The sequence below is a fragment of the Centrocercus urophasianus genome, unplaced genomic scaffold, assembly GCF_019232065.1.
Source record: "Centrocercus urophasianus isolate 14NV4802_14NV808 unplaced genomic scaffold, USGS_Curo_1.0 seq_12, whole genome shotgun sequence".
NCBI classification, from domain to species: Eukaryota; Metazoa; Chordata; class Aves; order Galliformes; family Phasianidae; genus Centrocercus; species Centrocercus urophasianus.
Window position 1 is genome coordinate 53,981,978 of NW_024884364.1, and position 17,915 is coordinate 53,999,892.

Sequence of the window (17,915 nt, forward strand, 5' to 3'; positions counted from 1 at the left end):
TCAGTTGGCTATGGTTAGATGCTGTCACTTAGTAAACTGAAATGTGGGACGTCTTAACTGTACACACAGAAAAGATGGAAGGGCTTCCATTAGCCAATGGAAGAAGAATAAGGAAGACTTTTAGTTGATAAATGTAGATAATATAAAATTTGAGAAGAGATGAGGGAGAGGAAATAACCTGCAAAGTGGTTTGTATTTTAATAACTTACTTTAAAAACAGATGCTAGTTAGAAAAGTAGCCATTTATAAATTTTTTTTCAATCAGAAACTGTTTAATGCAGAAACTGAAGAGGAGACTGTGGGAATGCTTCATACATTCCAGACTCTTAGATAAAAGCTGTGTGTCTTACCTACGGCAAAGCACAACTTAGAAGGGGTTGAAACAGGTGATATATTGTATGAGAGAAGACAGATTTGATCCTTTGATCTATTTGTTACACCTCTGTAGAAATCTCTCATTTTTACCTCTGTCTTTATACTCCCAGTTCCAGAACAAACCACAACAGTTGTTTTGTTGGGGCTTACTTTTGTAGGCTTTTTGGTTGTTTTTTGTTTGTTTGTTTGTTTTACCTCTTACCACTGCCAATTTTTTGGTCCATGCTTTTCTTTGTCTGATTTGTATGGATTCCCTCAAGTGCTTGTCACGTAAGTTCTTCTGCCCTCCCACTGAGATTTTCTCCTGGCATGGAGTATCTCACTTATTGATCCGTTTTCTGAGCACACTCAGTATCCATCAATCTTTTTAGTAACTCACTATCCATAACCTTTACATACATCATGTTCTGTTTCAGAATTTATGCAGGTTTTGAGAATAGTACCAGGTATTTTTCAGATGTTCTTGAAAACATCAGAGTATTTTATAAGCAGATTATTTGTGCTCAGATATGTTTTGTTTATCAGGCCTTTTTTGTTTCCATCTTTCTTCTCCCTCTTCCATTTTGTGAACTGCAGTATTCATGGAAGCTGGTACACCCAACTGACAAATACTCTAATAAAGATTGTCCTGACAATGCAGAAGAGTATGAAAGAGCAACAAGATACAATTATACTAGTGAGGAGAAGTTTGCTTTGGTTGAGGTAAGAAATTTTCCTTTTCCTTTTTAGATGGATTTCCCAAAGATTAATTCCGTACAAAAGAGAGAACATTCTTTGAAAGCATTTTCTATGCCCGTGTTGACTCTGAAAGTGCATGTTTTCCTACATTCAAAGCACAGAAGGGGTACAGGAAAACTAGCCTCTTCAGACTGCCTTTCTCCTCTACCTTTTGAACTTGTTAATTCCTCTTCTTTCATTTTCTGTATTGAAAAAAAATGACTTTTTGAACAAGTATACAAACAAAATTTATAAAAAACAACTGTGGTTTTTTTTTTTTTCCAGGTGATTGCCATGATCAAAGGTCTTCAGGTGCTGATGGGAAGGATGGAAAGTGTTTTCAATCATGCCATTCGCCATACCATTTATGCAGCTCTTCAGGACTTTGCCCAGGTCACGCTTAGAGAGCCATTAAGACAAGCGATTAAAAAAAAGAAAAATGTCATTCAGAGGTAATGTTCTTCTTCTCATCTCTCCCTGTATTTTTTTTCTCCAACTCTTATTAAAATTGCACAGTTGATAAATTTTGCCTCTTGAATCCACACTCCCTTTGTAGTCTGTATAGTATTCAGAGTTAGCTTGCCTGACTGTATGTTGGGAGTCAGAGTGGATGACTGCCAGTATGGCTAACGTAGGAGTCTGGGTTGTCTTGAGCTTCTTTGCACTACCTCAGGATTTCTTCTAACAGGATTGCCTATAATTTATGTCTGTCCTAAGGAGAGATAAGTACTGTAATATTTAAAGAAAGACCAGTATTTTTATTTTGAATAAAATTGTTGCTGTCCACCTTCCTTATGATTCAGGTGTTTCCTTGTGTCTGATATTTACATCCCATAGTCTTTTCTCTGCCCTCTTGGCATCTTGCCTTATTTCTTCACTTCTTCTGCTTTTACCTTATTAACCTTCTACTTCTTTTCCAAATGCTCTGTCCCACACTGATTGCTATGACTTTTCACTGTATTTTTGTGTCCCTAGTTGTTTGATTTTAAGCTTAACTTCTTTATCAGTTGTTTACTCTCAATTTAGTTAAAGTATAACGTTTGTATAAAATCCAGCTGAATTTAGGAGTTCTGCAGGAAACAGGAAGTATCTTCTTCTATTTCAATTCAAGCTCAAATTGTCTTGTTTTAGTGTGGTTTTATTTGATTAACTTGCCAGCATTTCATGGTGCACGAGTGCAAAATGGCTTGATGCACTTACTAAGGATCACAAGGCAAATTCCTGACAATTGGGTTTTGAACCAGTTTCATAGGTCAGCTTTGGGACAAAGGAGGAGCGCTCTGGACTATTCTTTTTGAGGGAACAGTGTAGAATTATTATCATGTGGATCTGGCCATCTTGAAGTTGTTGGCAAAGTTGTTTTTTCCTCTGAGTTCCTCTGAACTCCAGAGCATTGTTGCAGAGTTTCTGCGCACTTGGATGCGTGCAAGTCTGAAGCGGTGTGAATTCTGTTCAGTGTTTTGCAGGCCATCAGAAAGACGGTCTGTGACTGGGAAGCAGGTCATGAACCGTTCAATGACCCAGCTCTAAGGGGGGAAAAAGACCCCAAAAGTGGCTTTGATATCAAAGTCCCAAGGCGTGCGGTGGGTCCCTCCAGTACTCAGGTATGTTCCCGTCTAATGGTTGTGACACTTGTCAGTGATGATGGCACATCACATTTTCTCTCTGGCTAAACTACTTCAAAGTGCAGTTTTCTTTTGGAATGTTCAAAATCTACTTTGATTAGTTTTATGTTTACAAAATGACGTATACTTAACCAAATCATCTGTCTGGGTTGCTGTCACTTTCTATTCTGATGTGTGGTTTTCCAAGTGTTCCATCTCTGTAATTTGACTCACTTCAAAGAAATATTTTCTCCTTGAGCTCCTAATATTTTAATGCAATATTTTGGAATGATTTGATTATTTCTTAACTGTTTCCATTTTAGATTCTCCCTCATGTGGCTGGTTCTTTTAGTTAAACCTCATAAATTACATTGTTTTAAATTATAGTTTTAAATTATATTTAGAATTTAAATATAAAGCAAGGGAGAGTATTTGAATCTTGACAAGATCCCTCATCTTGTTCAGCAGCGAATAAAGAAACTGCTCCCTAAAATCTGTATATCATTATGCTACTATTAATAGTATTTCAAGTGCATTTTCTGTGGCATCAAAAATGTCATCAAAATCCCATACCTAGATGCTGGTTTTGTTTTCTCTGTGTAATTTCCTGTTTTATTTTATTTGTAAATTTGTTTTGGAGAGTGTATGGCCTGAGTATTCATAGTCCAACTGAGAACATGAGGTACCAAGCACTTTGGGTGAAAAACTGAAGGCCACTGTGGTTTGTAAATCAAATATTCTTATGTACATCAGTGGGGAAGAGAAGCCATATGGATAACACTCTTGGGTAGTAAAAGACTGCCTAAGTTTTTCTAGGATGATTCTAATAAAGATTTTGTTTTGATTTCTAATTTTCTGAGGGAAATACAATCAACTTAAAAAAAAAAATATATATATATATATATATTCATCAGTGTTTCTCTATGCTTGGTGTGTCTGAGAGCTTTGTTTCAGTGGCAGCTGCAGGCTTGTTAGAGCACACAGTTCTGTTGTCATTTCTGCTCTTGGGGTGGCACACTTGTTTGTCTCTGCTGAGGGGAGGAGATCAAAGCTATCCGCTCTAGATACTTCTCTCTCAATCTCCTGCAGTTCTAAAATGGCTATTTACGAATTGGATATGCTTGGAAATCTCTGTGAAATACTCTGAGAAGCCAACAGCTGTGGGCCTGGCTCCACATCTGCTGAGGTGAATGGTGATTTTTCCATTCGCCTCAGGGAGCACTGGATGGCAACAATTGTTCTGAAGGAAGAAACCTTTCTGTTTTAGAAGTGTATTATTTTCCTTTGCATGCTTACTGTGCTGCTTTTCATTTTTAACAAACTAACACAATTTCTCTGCTTTGTTTCCCCTTCCTTATTTACCTGTGTGTTTTTATTAACGGATTCTCTCTCCCCTGCCTGCCCCTTCTGTTGGTTTTTAGCTCTACATGGTTCGCACTATGACAGAGTCCTTAAACTCTGCTGAGCTGTTGAAGCAGCTCAAGGCTCTGGGACTGGAAAAGCTATTGCAAATGACACACAAGTTTCTGAGGCAGTCCTACATCTATCCGCCTCTGTTAAACTTTGGTGGTAAGACGTTACTTATTACTTCTACTCTTGTGGTGATGTGAACTGTTCCACTGCAAATGGTCTGCTGCTCAGAGTCGGTGGAGGCCCCTTGGCATGGGTAGGCATTGTGCTGCTGGGTAGGTTAGTGCTGCATCCGTTCCTCTTGCCTGAAGGCTTTTGCCCACACAGTGCCAATTTTCAATTTGAAGTGGAGCAGTCGCTTACTGATAGTAATTCTTAGTGTTGCTCAACTAATGTGCCGTGTGTATTTTCCTTTTTTCCCCCCCTTCCACCACAATTGTTTCCTTTAATGATACAGCTTTACATGGTGAGAACTATGTTAGAGTCCCTCATTGCTGACAAAAGTGGTTCCAAGAAAACCTTGAGAAGTAGCCTTGAGGGACCCACCATATTGGACATAGAAAAATTCCATCGCGAGTCTTTCTTCTACACTCATTTGATAAATTTCAGTGGTAAGATATGGAGATGATCAGTGTCCAGCTTAGCATGTCCTAACACCTCTAACACAACCTGGGAAATGTTTCCGATTGCCTCAGCCAACTTACTGTTGTTTTATTGATCAAAAAACCTTGGTCTGTCCAAACGTTTTCTGAGATGTGTTATTCATTATTGTGGTAGGTTTATTTTGACTCGTAACACATTCATTTATAATGGGTCAAATTTCATATTGTTGCCTCATTTTTTTTTTTTTTCAAATGTATTCATGCAAACAAGGGACAGATAATTCTTTGTGCATTGAAATTTTTAAAAGAAAGTCGTTTTTGTGTTTTGGGTTTTTTTTCTCTTTTTTTTTCTCTCTCTCTTTTTTTTTTTTTTCCCAAGTACAGAGGAAATGGATTCTCTATTGTGGTAAATTTGATGTCATTTCACCACTTTTACTATTCAGTTAATTGTAATCGGAAACATGCTGTCCTAAAGAATTCACCTACTGACATTGAATGTATTTAGTCTTTGTCATCACCATGCTGTGTTGTCTTTCATTTTTGCTTTGTTACTGGACTCCTTTACCCTCAAAGAAGGGGGAGCCTGTTAATTTCTGTTATAATGTTGCTGGTGAGCAGCACATTCAGTTTTGGAGATTTTAATGTAAAAAATTTATTTTTTGTTTTGGCTCTGAAGCCTTACACAAATGAAGGCTTGTGCTGAGTGTTTACTGGAGAGGTGGGAAAACGTACATCTGTGTCCCTGACAGTGGCCTTAGAAACTTTTTGTTTTAATCTCTTCTTCATGTGTCTGTGTGTCACTTACGACCTGTCTGATGAACAGAGATGTGTGGAGTGATTCAGTCCTCCATAAGGATGGATAGTACTAACGGTCCCAGTACTGTGTGGTCTCCTTCACCAGTTACTTCCCAAGTTCAGTGCACTGTCGAGGAGCAGACCCTAAATGAAAAATTAAATTAGAAGCCCCCCATAATAGTGTGCAGAATTTTTCCATTTAACTGGTAGTCTGGTCCACTCCCACAGTATTTTTTGTAATAAGGCACCTCTTTGGGGGCCAACATGGAGTTCAGAACTATTTCAAAAAGTCATGGGCTCTGCATTTTGAATTGAGTTTACACATTTGGCTTGTGTATGACTCAACGCCTGCTTTTATTTGTTTCACCTTGCATCATCAGAATCACAGTTGTATTCTCCTTGATGTACTTCTGTAAGAAGTGTAATTCTGCCTTATTTATCCCAAAAGAAACCCTGCAGCAGTGCTGTGATCTGTCCCAGCTGTGGTTCAGGGAATTCTTCTTAGAGCTGACCATGGGAAGAAGAATCCAGTTTCCCATTGAGATGTCAATGCCTTGGATTCTGACAGACCATATTTTGGAGACCAAAGAGGCATCAATGATGGAGTAAGACCTACTCGTGCTCTTCCACTGAATGATTATTCTTAATGATTGCCACTCTTTATTATAATGTTACTGCTTTAATTGATTTTAACAAGCAGTCACTGAGAAGGTATTCTAAACCGTCATACAATTTTCCTCTTTGCTTACTTCCACAACTCACAGTGGTTTTTTGTTTTTTTTTTTTTCAAAGAGAATAAAATATTAAGTATTTAATATAAATGTAATTGCAGTAGCTAAATGTATTGTTCCCTGGATGAGTTCTCCTTCTATGCTTATTTTGCAGTAGATCTTATTAATAACTCAATATAATCAACATAATTGATTACCTACTCAATGTAATCTAGGGTACTAAGAGCAGGCATGGTTTCACTTGATGAAAAACTGTATCTGCAAAGCAAGTTTCAGACTGCAAACTTATCTGTAAAAATTATTAAACTAACAAAAGACTTTCTTAAATGAGCAAGTATGAATCTTTATATAAACTCCAAGAACAAAAAATCTTGTTTACATGACACGCATGTAGGTCATAGTATTCACAGGCTTTAAGTATGTTGACTTAACCATTTTGAAGAGCCGCATCTCTACAGATATGTAACATTTTTGTTTGTTTGTTTGTTTTCATTCAGGTATGTTCTGTATTCTTTGGACCTTTATAATGACAGTGCTCATTATGCGCTTACTAAATTTAAGAAGCAGTTCCTCTATGATGAGATTGAGGCAGAGGTAAAGCAACCTTACCTACAGGAGCAAAGTAGTCTGTATGTTAATGTGGAATTATAGAATCCTAGCATTGCTCAGGTTGGAAAAGACCTTCAAGATCATCAAGTCCAACCACAACCTCACCATACAACCCTAACTCTAACAACCCTCCGCTAAATCATGTCCCTGAGCACCACATCCAAATGGTTTTTAAACACATTCAGGGATGGTGACTCAATCACCTCCCTGGGGAGCCTATTCCAGTGTTTTAACAACCCTCCTGTAAAGAAGTGTTTCCTGATAACCAACCTAAACCTCCCCTGGTGCAACTTGAGGTCATTTCCCCTTATCCTGTCACCAGTGAGAAGAGACCAACCCCACTCTTGCAGTAATCACCTTTCAGATACTGGAAGAGAGCAATAAGGTTTTCCCTCAGCCTCCTCTAAGGAAGCTGAATTAAAGGATGAGACCTACTGCAAAAGATTAATAACAGATGAGGAACAAGTTGCAAAGACAGAATATGGATGATTGATTTGCTGATGCATTGCAAGGACATGTGTAGATCTTTACAAAACACTTCACATTAATGATGAAGGCTGAATGTCATCTTAGAATCATAGAATCATAGAATCACCAAGGTTGGAAAAGACCTAAAAGATCACCCAGTCCAACCGTTCACCTATTCTCAATAGCTCCTACTAAACCATGTCCCTCAACACAACATCCAGTCTTTCCTTGAACACCCCCAGGGTCGGTGACTCCACCACCTCCCTGGGCAGTCCGTTCCAGTGCCTGACCACCCTTTCTGAAAAGTAATACTTCCTCACGTCCAGCCTGAATCTCCCCTGCCGTAGCTTGAAGCCATTCCCCCTGGTCCTATCACTAATGACACGAGAGAAGAGGCCGACCCCCAGCTCACTACAACCTCCCTTCAGGAAGTTATAGAGAGCAATGAGGTCTCCCCTGAGCCTCCTCTTCTCCAGGCTGAACATTCCCAGCTCCTTCAGCCTCTCCTCATGTGGCCTGTGTTCCAGACCCCTCACCAGCTTTGTTGCCCACAATCTTCTCTTGTGCAAGGATCTTTAGAAATGTTAACTGTTCTAGTTATATTTACTAAGTGGTGGAAAGTCTTGGAGAAGTTCCTCTTTTTTAATACTGAGTAGCCATAAATACACTTTTTTTCCTCTCTCCTAAGGTAAACCTGTGTTTTGACCAATTTGTCTACAAGCTGGCAGACCAAATATTTGCATACTACAAGGCAATGGCTGGCAGGTAGATATTTCAGTAGCAAGAACTTTTATTCATGCTTGGGTTTGCTGTTTGCTATACTTCTTGCTTTCTTTTCTTGATAGCCTGCTTTTGGATAAACGTTTGCGTTCAGAATGTAAGAATCAGGGAGCAACCATTCAGTTGCTGCAGTCCAACCGCTATGAGACGCTGCTGAAACAAAGACACGTCCAAGTGAGTGAACTCATGTTCTTGTATTTGCGTTGCTCGGCATTTTTCCAGCGGTGTTGATTTCTGTAGATACGCAAAACTATTTCTGTGCTTTGTGTTCTGCTTTGTAAGTGGCAGAAGTGATATTTGAGATAAGGTTTTTTTGTCTGTAGGAGGAATAAACTAACTAAAATCTTGAAAGATCCCATTTTAGTTGCAAGTATGTGTTGAAGTTAAGCAAATGCAAGCCAAATAGGAGAAATGTGTGTAGTAATGTTGTCTTCCTAATAACATCTTTCAACATTTTTTTTTTAATGTGTTGTTGGCACAATGTAATGAAGCCATTACATGATGATACATATATACCTAGATAAGAATACTGCATGTGATATTACTTCTTTTTATGAGAAATAAGATATAAAATGTAACACCTCATTTATTCATGGATTTATAAATGTTATTCGTATACTTTGTTTCTGTGTGTTTGGAATGCAAATTCACTGTTTAAAAGTCTATTAATTTGTGGAACCTTGTAGTTCGTGTACAGCTTGTCTTGTGATTTGATGTTCAGTTCAAAGCTTGATGGCAGTTTTTCCTCAGCTTCTGGGTAGGTCAATAGACCTGAACCGATTGATCACTCAGCGAATTTCAGCAGCTATGTACAGATCAATGGAGCTGGCAATTGGTCGATTTGAGAGTGAGGATTTGACTTCCATTGTGGTGAGTGTTCCACCTTTTTTTTTTTTTACTTTTCTCATTAAAAGCATGTGTTCCTTTTTTAATGGTAGAAGGAAAAAAAAAGAAAAAAACAATCTCAAGTTTGGCTGGAAGCCCTCTAGGTGTTCTCTCAGTGATTAACTGCACGGTCACACCTGGAGAGAGGGGAAGAGGCTGAGCTCCACAGGAGCTGTAAGTGTAAACAGCACCTGTAGAGAAAGTGTGTTCTAGGAGCTGTGAGCAGGCAAGGAGAGTAAGCACTCTCATGACTTAAGTTTTTGGAAATGCCCACTTCTGTGTGTGCTTATGCATATACTGCAGACCAAAACAAAACAACACTGCGCCTGGTAGAATCAAAAGGAGTTTGTTTAGCCCACCAGCTTGTTTTTTGTAGCGTGACAAAATCAAGGTAAGCTTTTCTTGCGAAGGGGTGAGATCTGGCATGTGAAAGGAGAGCATCTGTGCAATACTGAAGTGTCTTTTTGAGTTAGTTTCCTGATGAAAATGTTAGTGGGCAATTTTTATTGCCAAACTGCATGAATTTGACAAGTTAATGTTCAGTCAGAAATGCCAGCTGTAAGCTATATTCTGTTCTGCTGGAATGAAAGTTTACTGTCAGTCTTGTTGTAATATGTTTGTTTTTTCACCTGTGAGATTTTGACATGCATTAACTCGCCCAATTTCATGTCATCCTTTACTGGGGGTAAATAGAATTCTAAGGCCCTGAAATGGGCAGGGGTCAGGTTTTTCATGACATTTCGGAGCATGATGTTATAACATTTGAATTACTTAAATGTAGTTTTGTTACTGGCTAAGTGAACAGAAGCCACTGATGATTCTTAGGTCATAGGCTCTTACTCTTCTTTGAGGTAGAGATTGACAGGGCTAAGTTGCCATCCATTCCCCTGTTGCCATCTTCCCTTTTTTTTCTTTGGTTTTACACAGAATCACTTCTGCTGAAAACTGCTTAGTTTCCTCTATGAGAAACTGGTACTAATAGCTTAACTTGTAAATAACTTCTGCTGTTTTTGAAGCTAAATAAATGAAGGCAATTAAAAGATCAATCTATCTCTGCTCTCAGACTGGACTCAGTGCTATTGCAATGATCACAGTGGTTCTTTTTGTCTTCTTAAGTTAACTGTCACTCACAAGTTTGAAAATCCTTTGAAAAATGGAGCAGTTGAATCAGATAGCACTGTATGGGAATATATCTACACAGCCAAATGAAGACCAGTCTCCCCTGGATATTCATTCATATGTCATTGCACAACTATAAGCAATGCTCGTTGGTTTTTGGAATGAAAGGTTGTGTTCTCTGCTTTTATTTTTTTTTCCCTTGGTACATACTGGTTAGAGGCTGTGCTGTAACTCGCCTTGGAATTGCTAGGTCAACTCTGGTCATTAATGAGTTCAGTGCTCTGTTCCATAAGTTGGAGTGTTTCAGTGTCCGGTGTCAAAGATGCGTTGTTTCTATTGTAATTTATTTAAAAGAAAGTGCCAGAGACCGTACTTGGAAATGTCTTGTCAAGAGAAGAAACATTATGAAAGGCAGTGCCCATATGTGTAATCCACAGCTTGTGATTCTGTAGGTACTTTCACTCCATTTGTAAACGGCTCATCTTTTGTTGCCTCTTAGTAAGCTCTTTACCTGACTAAACCACAAGAAGGATTTATGATAAATCTAGTATTATCCCTAGCAGTACTACTACGTAAGTTCGGTCACCAGTTGCTCTGCCCAGCAGAAATAACTTTGCAGATGCTTGTAATGTAGGAAATGCAGAAGCTGTTTCTCGATCTGTTTCTGATTCCACTTAAGTGCTAGAATTCTAACTTTAGCTTAGTTGGCCCATGTCTGTGTTTGAGACACCTGCCAGCAGTGCAGACAGGTCATGCCCTCAGCATCTCAGAGGGTTTGGTGGGATACAGACACAGAGCAGTCTTGGGAACACAGATTCCTTGCAGCTTTGCCAGTGAACTAAGAGTCTGGAGAGGAGTCAGCTGTCCATTTTTCACTGATAGTCTCCTATTCAATTAAGGCTATTTATGTACTTTGCTGAGGTTCTCTCCTTTGTTAAATTCACTGCTTGTTTTCTTTCCTCTTGATTTATTTTTTTGTAGGAGCTGGACGGCTTGATAGAAATAAACAAAATGACTCACAAACTTCTGAGCAGATACATGACCTTGGACAGCTTCGATGCCATGTTCAGGGAAGCCAATCACAATGTGTCAGCCCCTTACGGACGAATCACTCTTCATGTATTTTGGGAACTCAATTACGATTTCCTTCCAAACTACTGCTACAATGGATCCACTAACAGGTTGGCATGGTGTAGCCTTTTGTTGGCAGCAGTTCTCTTGCTCTCCTGCAACTTCTCTCACAGCAAATGCTAACAAATTCCATCGCCATTCATTTAGTGTATTTTTCGCTGCTAGTGCTTTTCTTGAAATGAGGTAAAATGAGTCATTTTACTAAGTACTGTCAAATGTATGAAAGACTGTTATTAGTCCACAGTAGAAATAGAATTTGGTTGCTGAGGTTACATTTTATGACATTTTATGACTTAGCTATGATATGCTGAAAATAAAGTGTGTCCAAAAATACTGCTACGTGCATGTCAGAAAGACATTTGGTAAACAGGATCCTCAACTGTGCGATGACGAAAGTAAAATTATATTCCTTGTTTCCGCGTTGATAAGAAGAAAAAGGGAAGAGTTCAGTGCTTGCTCAGTATGGTTTTATCTGCCTTGCTGCTGTCTGCCATGTTTCTGGAACTTGTGGCTATTTCGTGGCCGATGGTTGTGTCTTACTAAGCCTTTGTTAGCCAGGGAAGTCTTACCTTGAAGCATGTGTCTTTTTGAGCAGAGGAAACTCATCCTAGGTCATTCAGAGAAGCTGTAAATTGTATTTCTTCTAATTTCTTTTTCTCAGGTGGTTAGTGCTACTTTTAAAAGATCTTCTCTGCTGGTGAGCTTTTCTTGTTTTGCTTAGCTTATGGCAGCAGAACAGTGTGTATCTGCAGTGTTAGAGCTTTGTTCCAGGTGTACTTCCTTCCTGCTGTTGCAGCCTTGAAGGAGAGTGAGTAATGGAAATAGGAAGCAAATGATAGGATTCAAAGTTTGAATGAGTGGAAGGCACAGCACTTAGGCTTCCTGATTTTGTGTTTGCTTTTGGCTTTTAAGCAAAACCTGATTAAAGCATTGTGAAGAGTCAGTAAAGCAATACTGTTATAGAGCTATGGTAGGAAGAAAAGCCTGTTGTCATTTTTCACTCTCCTTGGAATGCTTCCTCTGTCTGACATGTTCTTTTTGATGGTTTTATTGTGGTTTAGAGCCAACATTCTGTCTGGGGAAAAAAAAAAAAAGTGAATGTTGTGTTTAAGTTTTCACCAAGAAGCTTTTATTTCACGCATCTGTTTGCACAGCAGTGTTGAACTGTGCATGTTGGTATGTCTGGAGATCAGTATTGGAATGTTCAGTGTGGTGCGTTAAGAATTACATAAGCATAATATTAAAGGAAAATTTTGATGAAAGGGTGCTATTTCATGTGGCAGCTTTAATAAAATATGTTTGGTGGCTCCTAGAATTAGTTATTCTCTTTCCATTTTGGCTATAAGACCATGATACCAATAGGATAGCTGCTTGCCTATTTAAAAACTGCACACAAATTGAGTTAGGCTGGTCCTCAGGCTGGTTAGGTAGTTAATTCAGGATAATTAATGTATCCCGATTATTATTACATTATTATTGTTATTAATAATATAATAATAATATTTTATTACATTATTAGTTATTAATCTTGGGCAGATCTGTTTTCATCTCAAAGTAGCTCTGGTTTCAGGTGAAAATGGGAGTGTGGTGAGAATTACAGACACACACTATGGTGCCCATTGGTATTTTTGCTGGTAGAGGAACAGGTCATTTCCAGCATGGTCATTATTTCTGTTACTGCCTTGCATGAGCTTTAGATTGATGAGTTATCAGTGTATTTAACTGAGCACAAGTAATTGTGCACAAGTACATGGGCACCCAGCGACATGCTCTGTGTGAGCTGTCAGTTAAACTCTTGACAGGTAGTGAAGGTAGGAAGGTAGGTAGGAAGGAAGCAAGGGAAGCAATGGAACAGTGAAAGGTTGGAAGAAAGAGCAGTGAGTATGGTGGACAACAGACATGGAGGTGCTTGGGGTGAGGAGCTGGAAGCAGAGATCCTAGACAATGAAGTCCCTGTTAATTAATTAACAGCCTTCTGTTAATTTGAGTGGAGCTGAGGCATGAGGATTGTTCCTTTAAAGTTAGTGGTTGTTTTTTTTTTGTTTTGTTTTTTTTGAGCTTTTTTCCTAGCAGTGCTGGAACTTGGTGATTTCAAATGTTTGTAAGAGTTGAAATGTTTGCAGAGCCTGTGGGTTTTGTTCAGACTGCCGTTATTCGTGCAGAAGTAATTGAAACATGTGGCATCTTTAATTATTTAGGATTTAGGAATATTTTCATACGTGATGATGTACTGAGATAAAACAATGAAGCTGTTATCAAAAGATAGAGGAATTTAATTTTTGCAGTTGCTGCTTTTCTGAATGTTATTGTGTTTCTGACCCTTTGCAGACTGTTTTTTATTTTTTTTCCCACTGCTTTATCCAGTCCTTTTTAAAAGCTATGTGAAGCTTTCACATTCATGAGATGCTTTGTGAGGGTTCACAGGGAAGCTGTATGCTGTAGGAAAAGGGTTTTCTCTCTTCAGTTTGTTCTGGAACTGTTCTGGCCAGTTCTTACTCTGAGAGTGATCATGAGCAGCCATTTCTCACTTGTCTTTTCTGTGTTGCTTGGGACTTCTTTTAAGAGCTTTCTTCATGTTTGCTCCCTGCTTTTCCAAGCCGAAAGGCTTTCTGCACCATGAAATTGTTTCATATTTTAAGCCCATACCTGTGCTTTTTCCCTCTGTACTTGTGGCACTAGGATGACTGGGCCATCCAGAAGATTTAGAAGGCTCAGGGGCAACTTATGGATTTTTCTTTTTTGTTCCTTTTCAAGTATTGCTGCTAGCGTTCCCTTTTCTGCCATGTTTTCTGCCTTATTTCTGAGCTGACAGTGTGTTTTGTGCTCAGGGTTAAGAAAGTGAGACAAGTGTAAGACAATCTGGATGCTTATTGGGATTAAGGGTTTCTGAATTTTCTTGAAAAACTGATGCAAGCTTCCCAGGACAGCCATCAGTCCTGGTGTCCTATCTTCTCTCAGCATATTATACAAATCCTGAATTCTGTGGGGAATCTCACATAAGCCTATAATGACCCTTTAAGTTACTGATGGATTTTAATGTGATCCTGATTTTTGGAACAGAAATTCTTTATCAGTTTCTTTTTGGGCTAAGTCCAACTATTATTTTAATCACGCCAAACGCAGGACCACTATATTTTGAAAGAACATTGATATTTCCTTTGTGATACTCAGGCATTTGCTGTTTGAAAAGATTAAGACATAGCATTTTTGTACTAATCCAAGGTCTAAAGCCTTGTTTTCTAGCTAAATATGCCCCCCATTTTGTTTGCTTTTTCTCCAGTAGCACCATCCTTAAGTGTCAGCCAGTTGTTCTTCTCAACGTCCTTCATAACAACCCCCAACCCTGCCACACACGCAATTTCTAAGCAACTGGAAATACAGCTGTAAAAAAAAAACCCTGTAAAACAGCAGACGGTGGGGATGACTTAGAAACGTTTTGTGCACTCCTGTAGCTTTTATCTTCCCAATTGGTCTGGTCTTGTTTTTGAATGGTACTTGGCACTTCATGCAGCAGCACACTGCAGCATGCTTAGATACTGCAGTGATGGGCAAGCTGCAGAAAACCCAAATTAAAGGGTTGTGTAGTGGTGATTGTGTGCAGTGTGGTCTTAAATCCTCAGAGCTCAAAGAAACCGTGGCCTAAACAGGAGCTTGTCCCAGTGGCAGAGCTGAACTGTAGTAGCCGCAGTTTTGGTCAAGCCAAAGCAATCACTTCATCCCTGTGCTGCTCCCATAGCATGCTTTGTTTTACTCAGCAGCTTGGAGAAGGGGTCAAGATTCATTAGCAATGTCATGCAAATGCTTTTAAGGTGCATTGTACCATATAATGTGCAGATAGGTATGCCTGACATTCACGTTCACGAAGAGTGCACTGGATCTAGCATTCCAGAAGGGAGTAGGGACTGTGCTTTGAGCTGGTAGGCTGGGCATTGAAAAGATCCCTATCCATTGGACAGGGAAGTCCAGAAGCACACTTCATGAGGAGAGAGGGAGGGACTGCTGTGAGTTGAAGCTCAGTAAGTTTATGAATGAGATTGCCTGATCTGGTGCCTGTGGCAGCAAGGAAGTGGGATCATTAACCGTAGTGGTCCTTTTCAGTTTTCTCTTTATATTTTTAAATAGATGATGGCAGTCGGTTGTAAAGTGCTCACTATGAACTCCTTCCTGGGAAGTATCACAGAGACACTGACATAAAATGGTTTGATCCTGAAAATACTTCAGGGCTCGTGTCATCCTTTAGCAATCACTGCTGCAAAGCTCTGTTAAGCCAGCAGGCTTTTCATCCACTTAATCTACTTTGGCTGCTTACAACCTGTGTTGATTAAAATGGATAAATTACTGAGATCATCAACAGTGATTAAAAATGAAAAGAACTGGTGATCCTGTAATGTGCCAAAACCTGCAGCCAGCAGCGCTGGAGGGAAGGTAAAATCTGTCTCGCTTTGTCATAGGTTGATTGAGAGAGAGTTGATTCCTCAGTCCTTGAAAGTGGTACTTCTGTTTCTTGGAAGAGGAGCAGGAGGAAGGCAACCTGCAGGATGTCAGAAAGAGAACATACCTGCTCATTGAAAAAGATGGAGGAGTGCAAGTGACGCTGGACTTAATGTTTTCTATGTATATCTTTCAGTGTTGTGGGGAAAAAATCACTTATGGCTTAGGTTGAAAGGGACCTCACAGCCTGCTCAGTCCCACCCCCTGCCATGGGCAGGGCTGCCCCCCACCAGCTAAGGCTGCCCAGGGCCCCATCCAACCTGGCCTTCAGCACCTCCAGGGATGGGGGCACCATAGCTTCTCTGGGCAGCTGTGCCAGCGCCTCACCGCCCTCTAAGTGAAGAATTTCCTCCTAACATCTAATTCAAGTTAGGTTTATTTGAAGTTATAAATTCTCAGAAGAAAAATTCAGATTACTCAGAAATAAAAGTAGTACAAATAATTTTTAACAGAATGGTACAACTTGTACGTGTTTGGGCGGAACAGATTTTGTTTAGGTCGCTGTTCCTGTTTTCAGCTACAAAATTGTCATAAATAGAATACCTAGGTATTTACAAGGAGAAATGATTAATGGATCATTTATTTTGCGTTTCAATTCAATTTGGACATATTTAAAACAAAAACACATGCAAGTACGGTATTATTTTTCAATGTTATAAATGCTGCAGACTTCCCCTTCTGAAACCTTTTCTTAAATGCAATTTGTTTTGGACACTATCAGCTGGAACAGCTTGACTGGATGCAAACACTTGATGTGCAATTCTTAAATGATTCATTTTCAGCTTCCCTATGCCTGTGGAACTTTGTGCCATTTACCAAGAAATGCCTAACCCACAAGCACCCCCATCCTGTCCCTCATTTTGCTTCATTTAAATTTAAAGCAGAATTAAAGTTGTACTAGGTGCTGACTAACTTCTTCCTCCACTAAAACCATACTGCTGTAAAATGCGAATTCTGTGATTACACAGCTCTATCACAGGGCTGATAGCTTAGGAGAGGATTCAGACTGGCAGATACTCAGGCTCTTGGAGCCCTCAGTTTGGAGGGGATGTTTGTTCACATCTTCTGCAGCATTCCAAGTCCTTGTAGTTCTTTTCCCCTTGTGCGATGTACAGCAGTAACGCTGTTTGGTAGGCGTGGTTTCTGTTGCTATGTACATAATAGAACATCAGTCAAGTATAATGAAACATTCAAACACTAGTTTGGCCACTGAGTTTTGCATTGTGCTTAGGTGTTTGGAGGCTCTGTGCTTTCCCATCCTCAGGTCTGAAAGGGTACTGGCCTGGCTTTGGTGTTATTCATAGACAACAGTAGTGTACAGGACAAAGTGCAGTAGACACACACCTAGTAATTAAAGGGTTAATAATTATGTCTTTGTTTTATTATTGTAGATTTGTTCGGACTGTGCTACCATTTTCTCAGGAGTTCCAGAGAGATAAGCAGCCCAATGCTCAGCCCCAGTATCTCTACGGATCAAAGGTTGGAGTTTATTCCCTTTACGTTTGTGGTTTGCCAGTATTTAAGGGTATTGTTTCACATGAATGTTACCAAAAATATTCATATATTTTATGCATATGAAAGTTATACTAGAGATGGACTCAAGTACATTCTGTGGTTGTGTTGAATTCAATGTTCACTTTGTTTTTAGGCTGTGCCACGAAGTCCACAGTATATTTTAGCCAAAATGTGATTAGTCTGATAGTCTTATCTGATGGCTAAAAACAGCTCCTGCTCTCAACCACCTTGCACTGCAGCTGCTTGTAGTGGCAGAGCAGGCTCAGAGAGTAGTCAGCTGGGGAAAGGAAAATGAGAGCCCATCCTGAGTGCAGCCACTTCCTTGCTATGCTGCTAAAGGTGTAGCAGGAAAGACAAGAACAGGTGGGAAAAACAGCTTCAGTTATTGTCTGGCATAGCAGGAATATAGACACTCTTACTATCCTAAACTATCAGATACTAAGCTGCTTGAATTATTCTAGAGAAAATGTACCATTTCTTTGGCAACTTCAAACTGAGGATGTCACAGTCTCTGTGATGAGCTTGGCATTCTGGTCAGCTCATCTCTTCATCTTGTATTGGCCTCATGGTGCTCTGCGGGTTCATGCAGGATTTCTACAGAAGCCTGTGTGATTTGTAGTTGTTTACTCTGTGCAGTTACACATCTTAGACATAATGAATGTGCTGCTCCCTTAAAATTTTCA

General features: G+C 39.5%; 1 protein-coding gene across 2 annotated transcripts in view; it reads left to right on the forward strand.

The window, feature by feature from the left end:
* CYFIP1 (cytoplasmic FMR1 interacting protein 1) overlaps nt 1-17,915 on the forward strand; it is a 64,813-nt gene that overhangs the window by 20,895 nt on the left and 26,003 nt on the right. Inside the window, exons 13-23 of one of the 2 annotated variants that reach the window (XM_042810400.1) lie at nt 952-1,077; nt 1,378-1,544; nt 2,549-2,696; nt 4,564-4,717; nt 5,952-6,108; nt 6,732-6,828; nt 8,000-8,076; nt 8,157-8,265; nt 8,842-8,961; nt 11,077-11,276; nt 17,109-17,196. In XM_042810400.1, coding sequence (XP_042666334.1) covers nt 952-1,077; nt 1,378-1,544; nt 2,549-2,696; nt 4,564-4,717; nt 5,952-6,108; nt 6,732-6,828; nt 8,000-8,076; nt 8,157-8,265; nt 8,842-8,961; nt 11,077-11,276; nt 17,109-17,196 — 1,443 coding nt within the window. Of the gene's footprint in view, nt 1-951; nt 1,078-1,377; nt 1,545-2,548; nt 2,697-4,117; nt 4,266-4,563; nt 4,718-5,951; nt 6,109-6,731; nt 6,829-7,999; nt 8,077-8,156; nt 8,266-8,841; nt 8,962-11,076; nt 11,277-17,108; nt 17,197-17,915 lie in introns of both variants that reach the window. The other variant, XM_042810399.1, reaches the window with a different exon arrangement.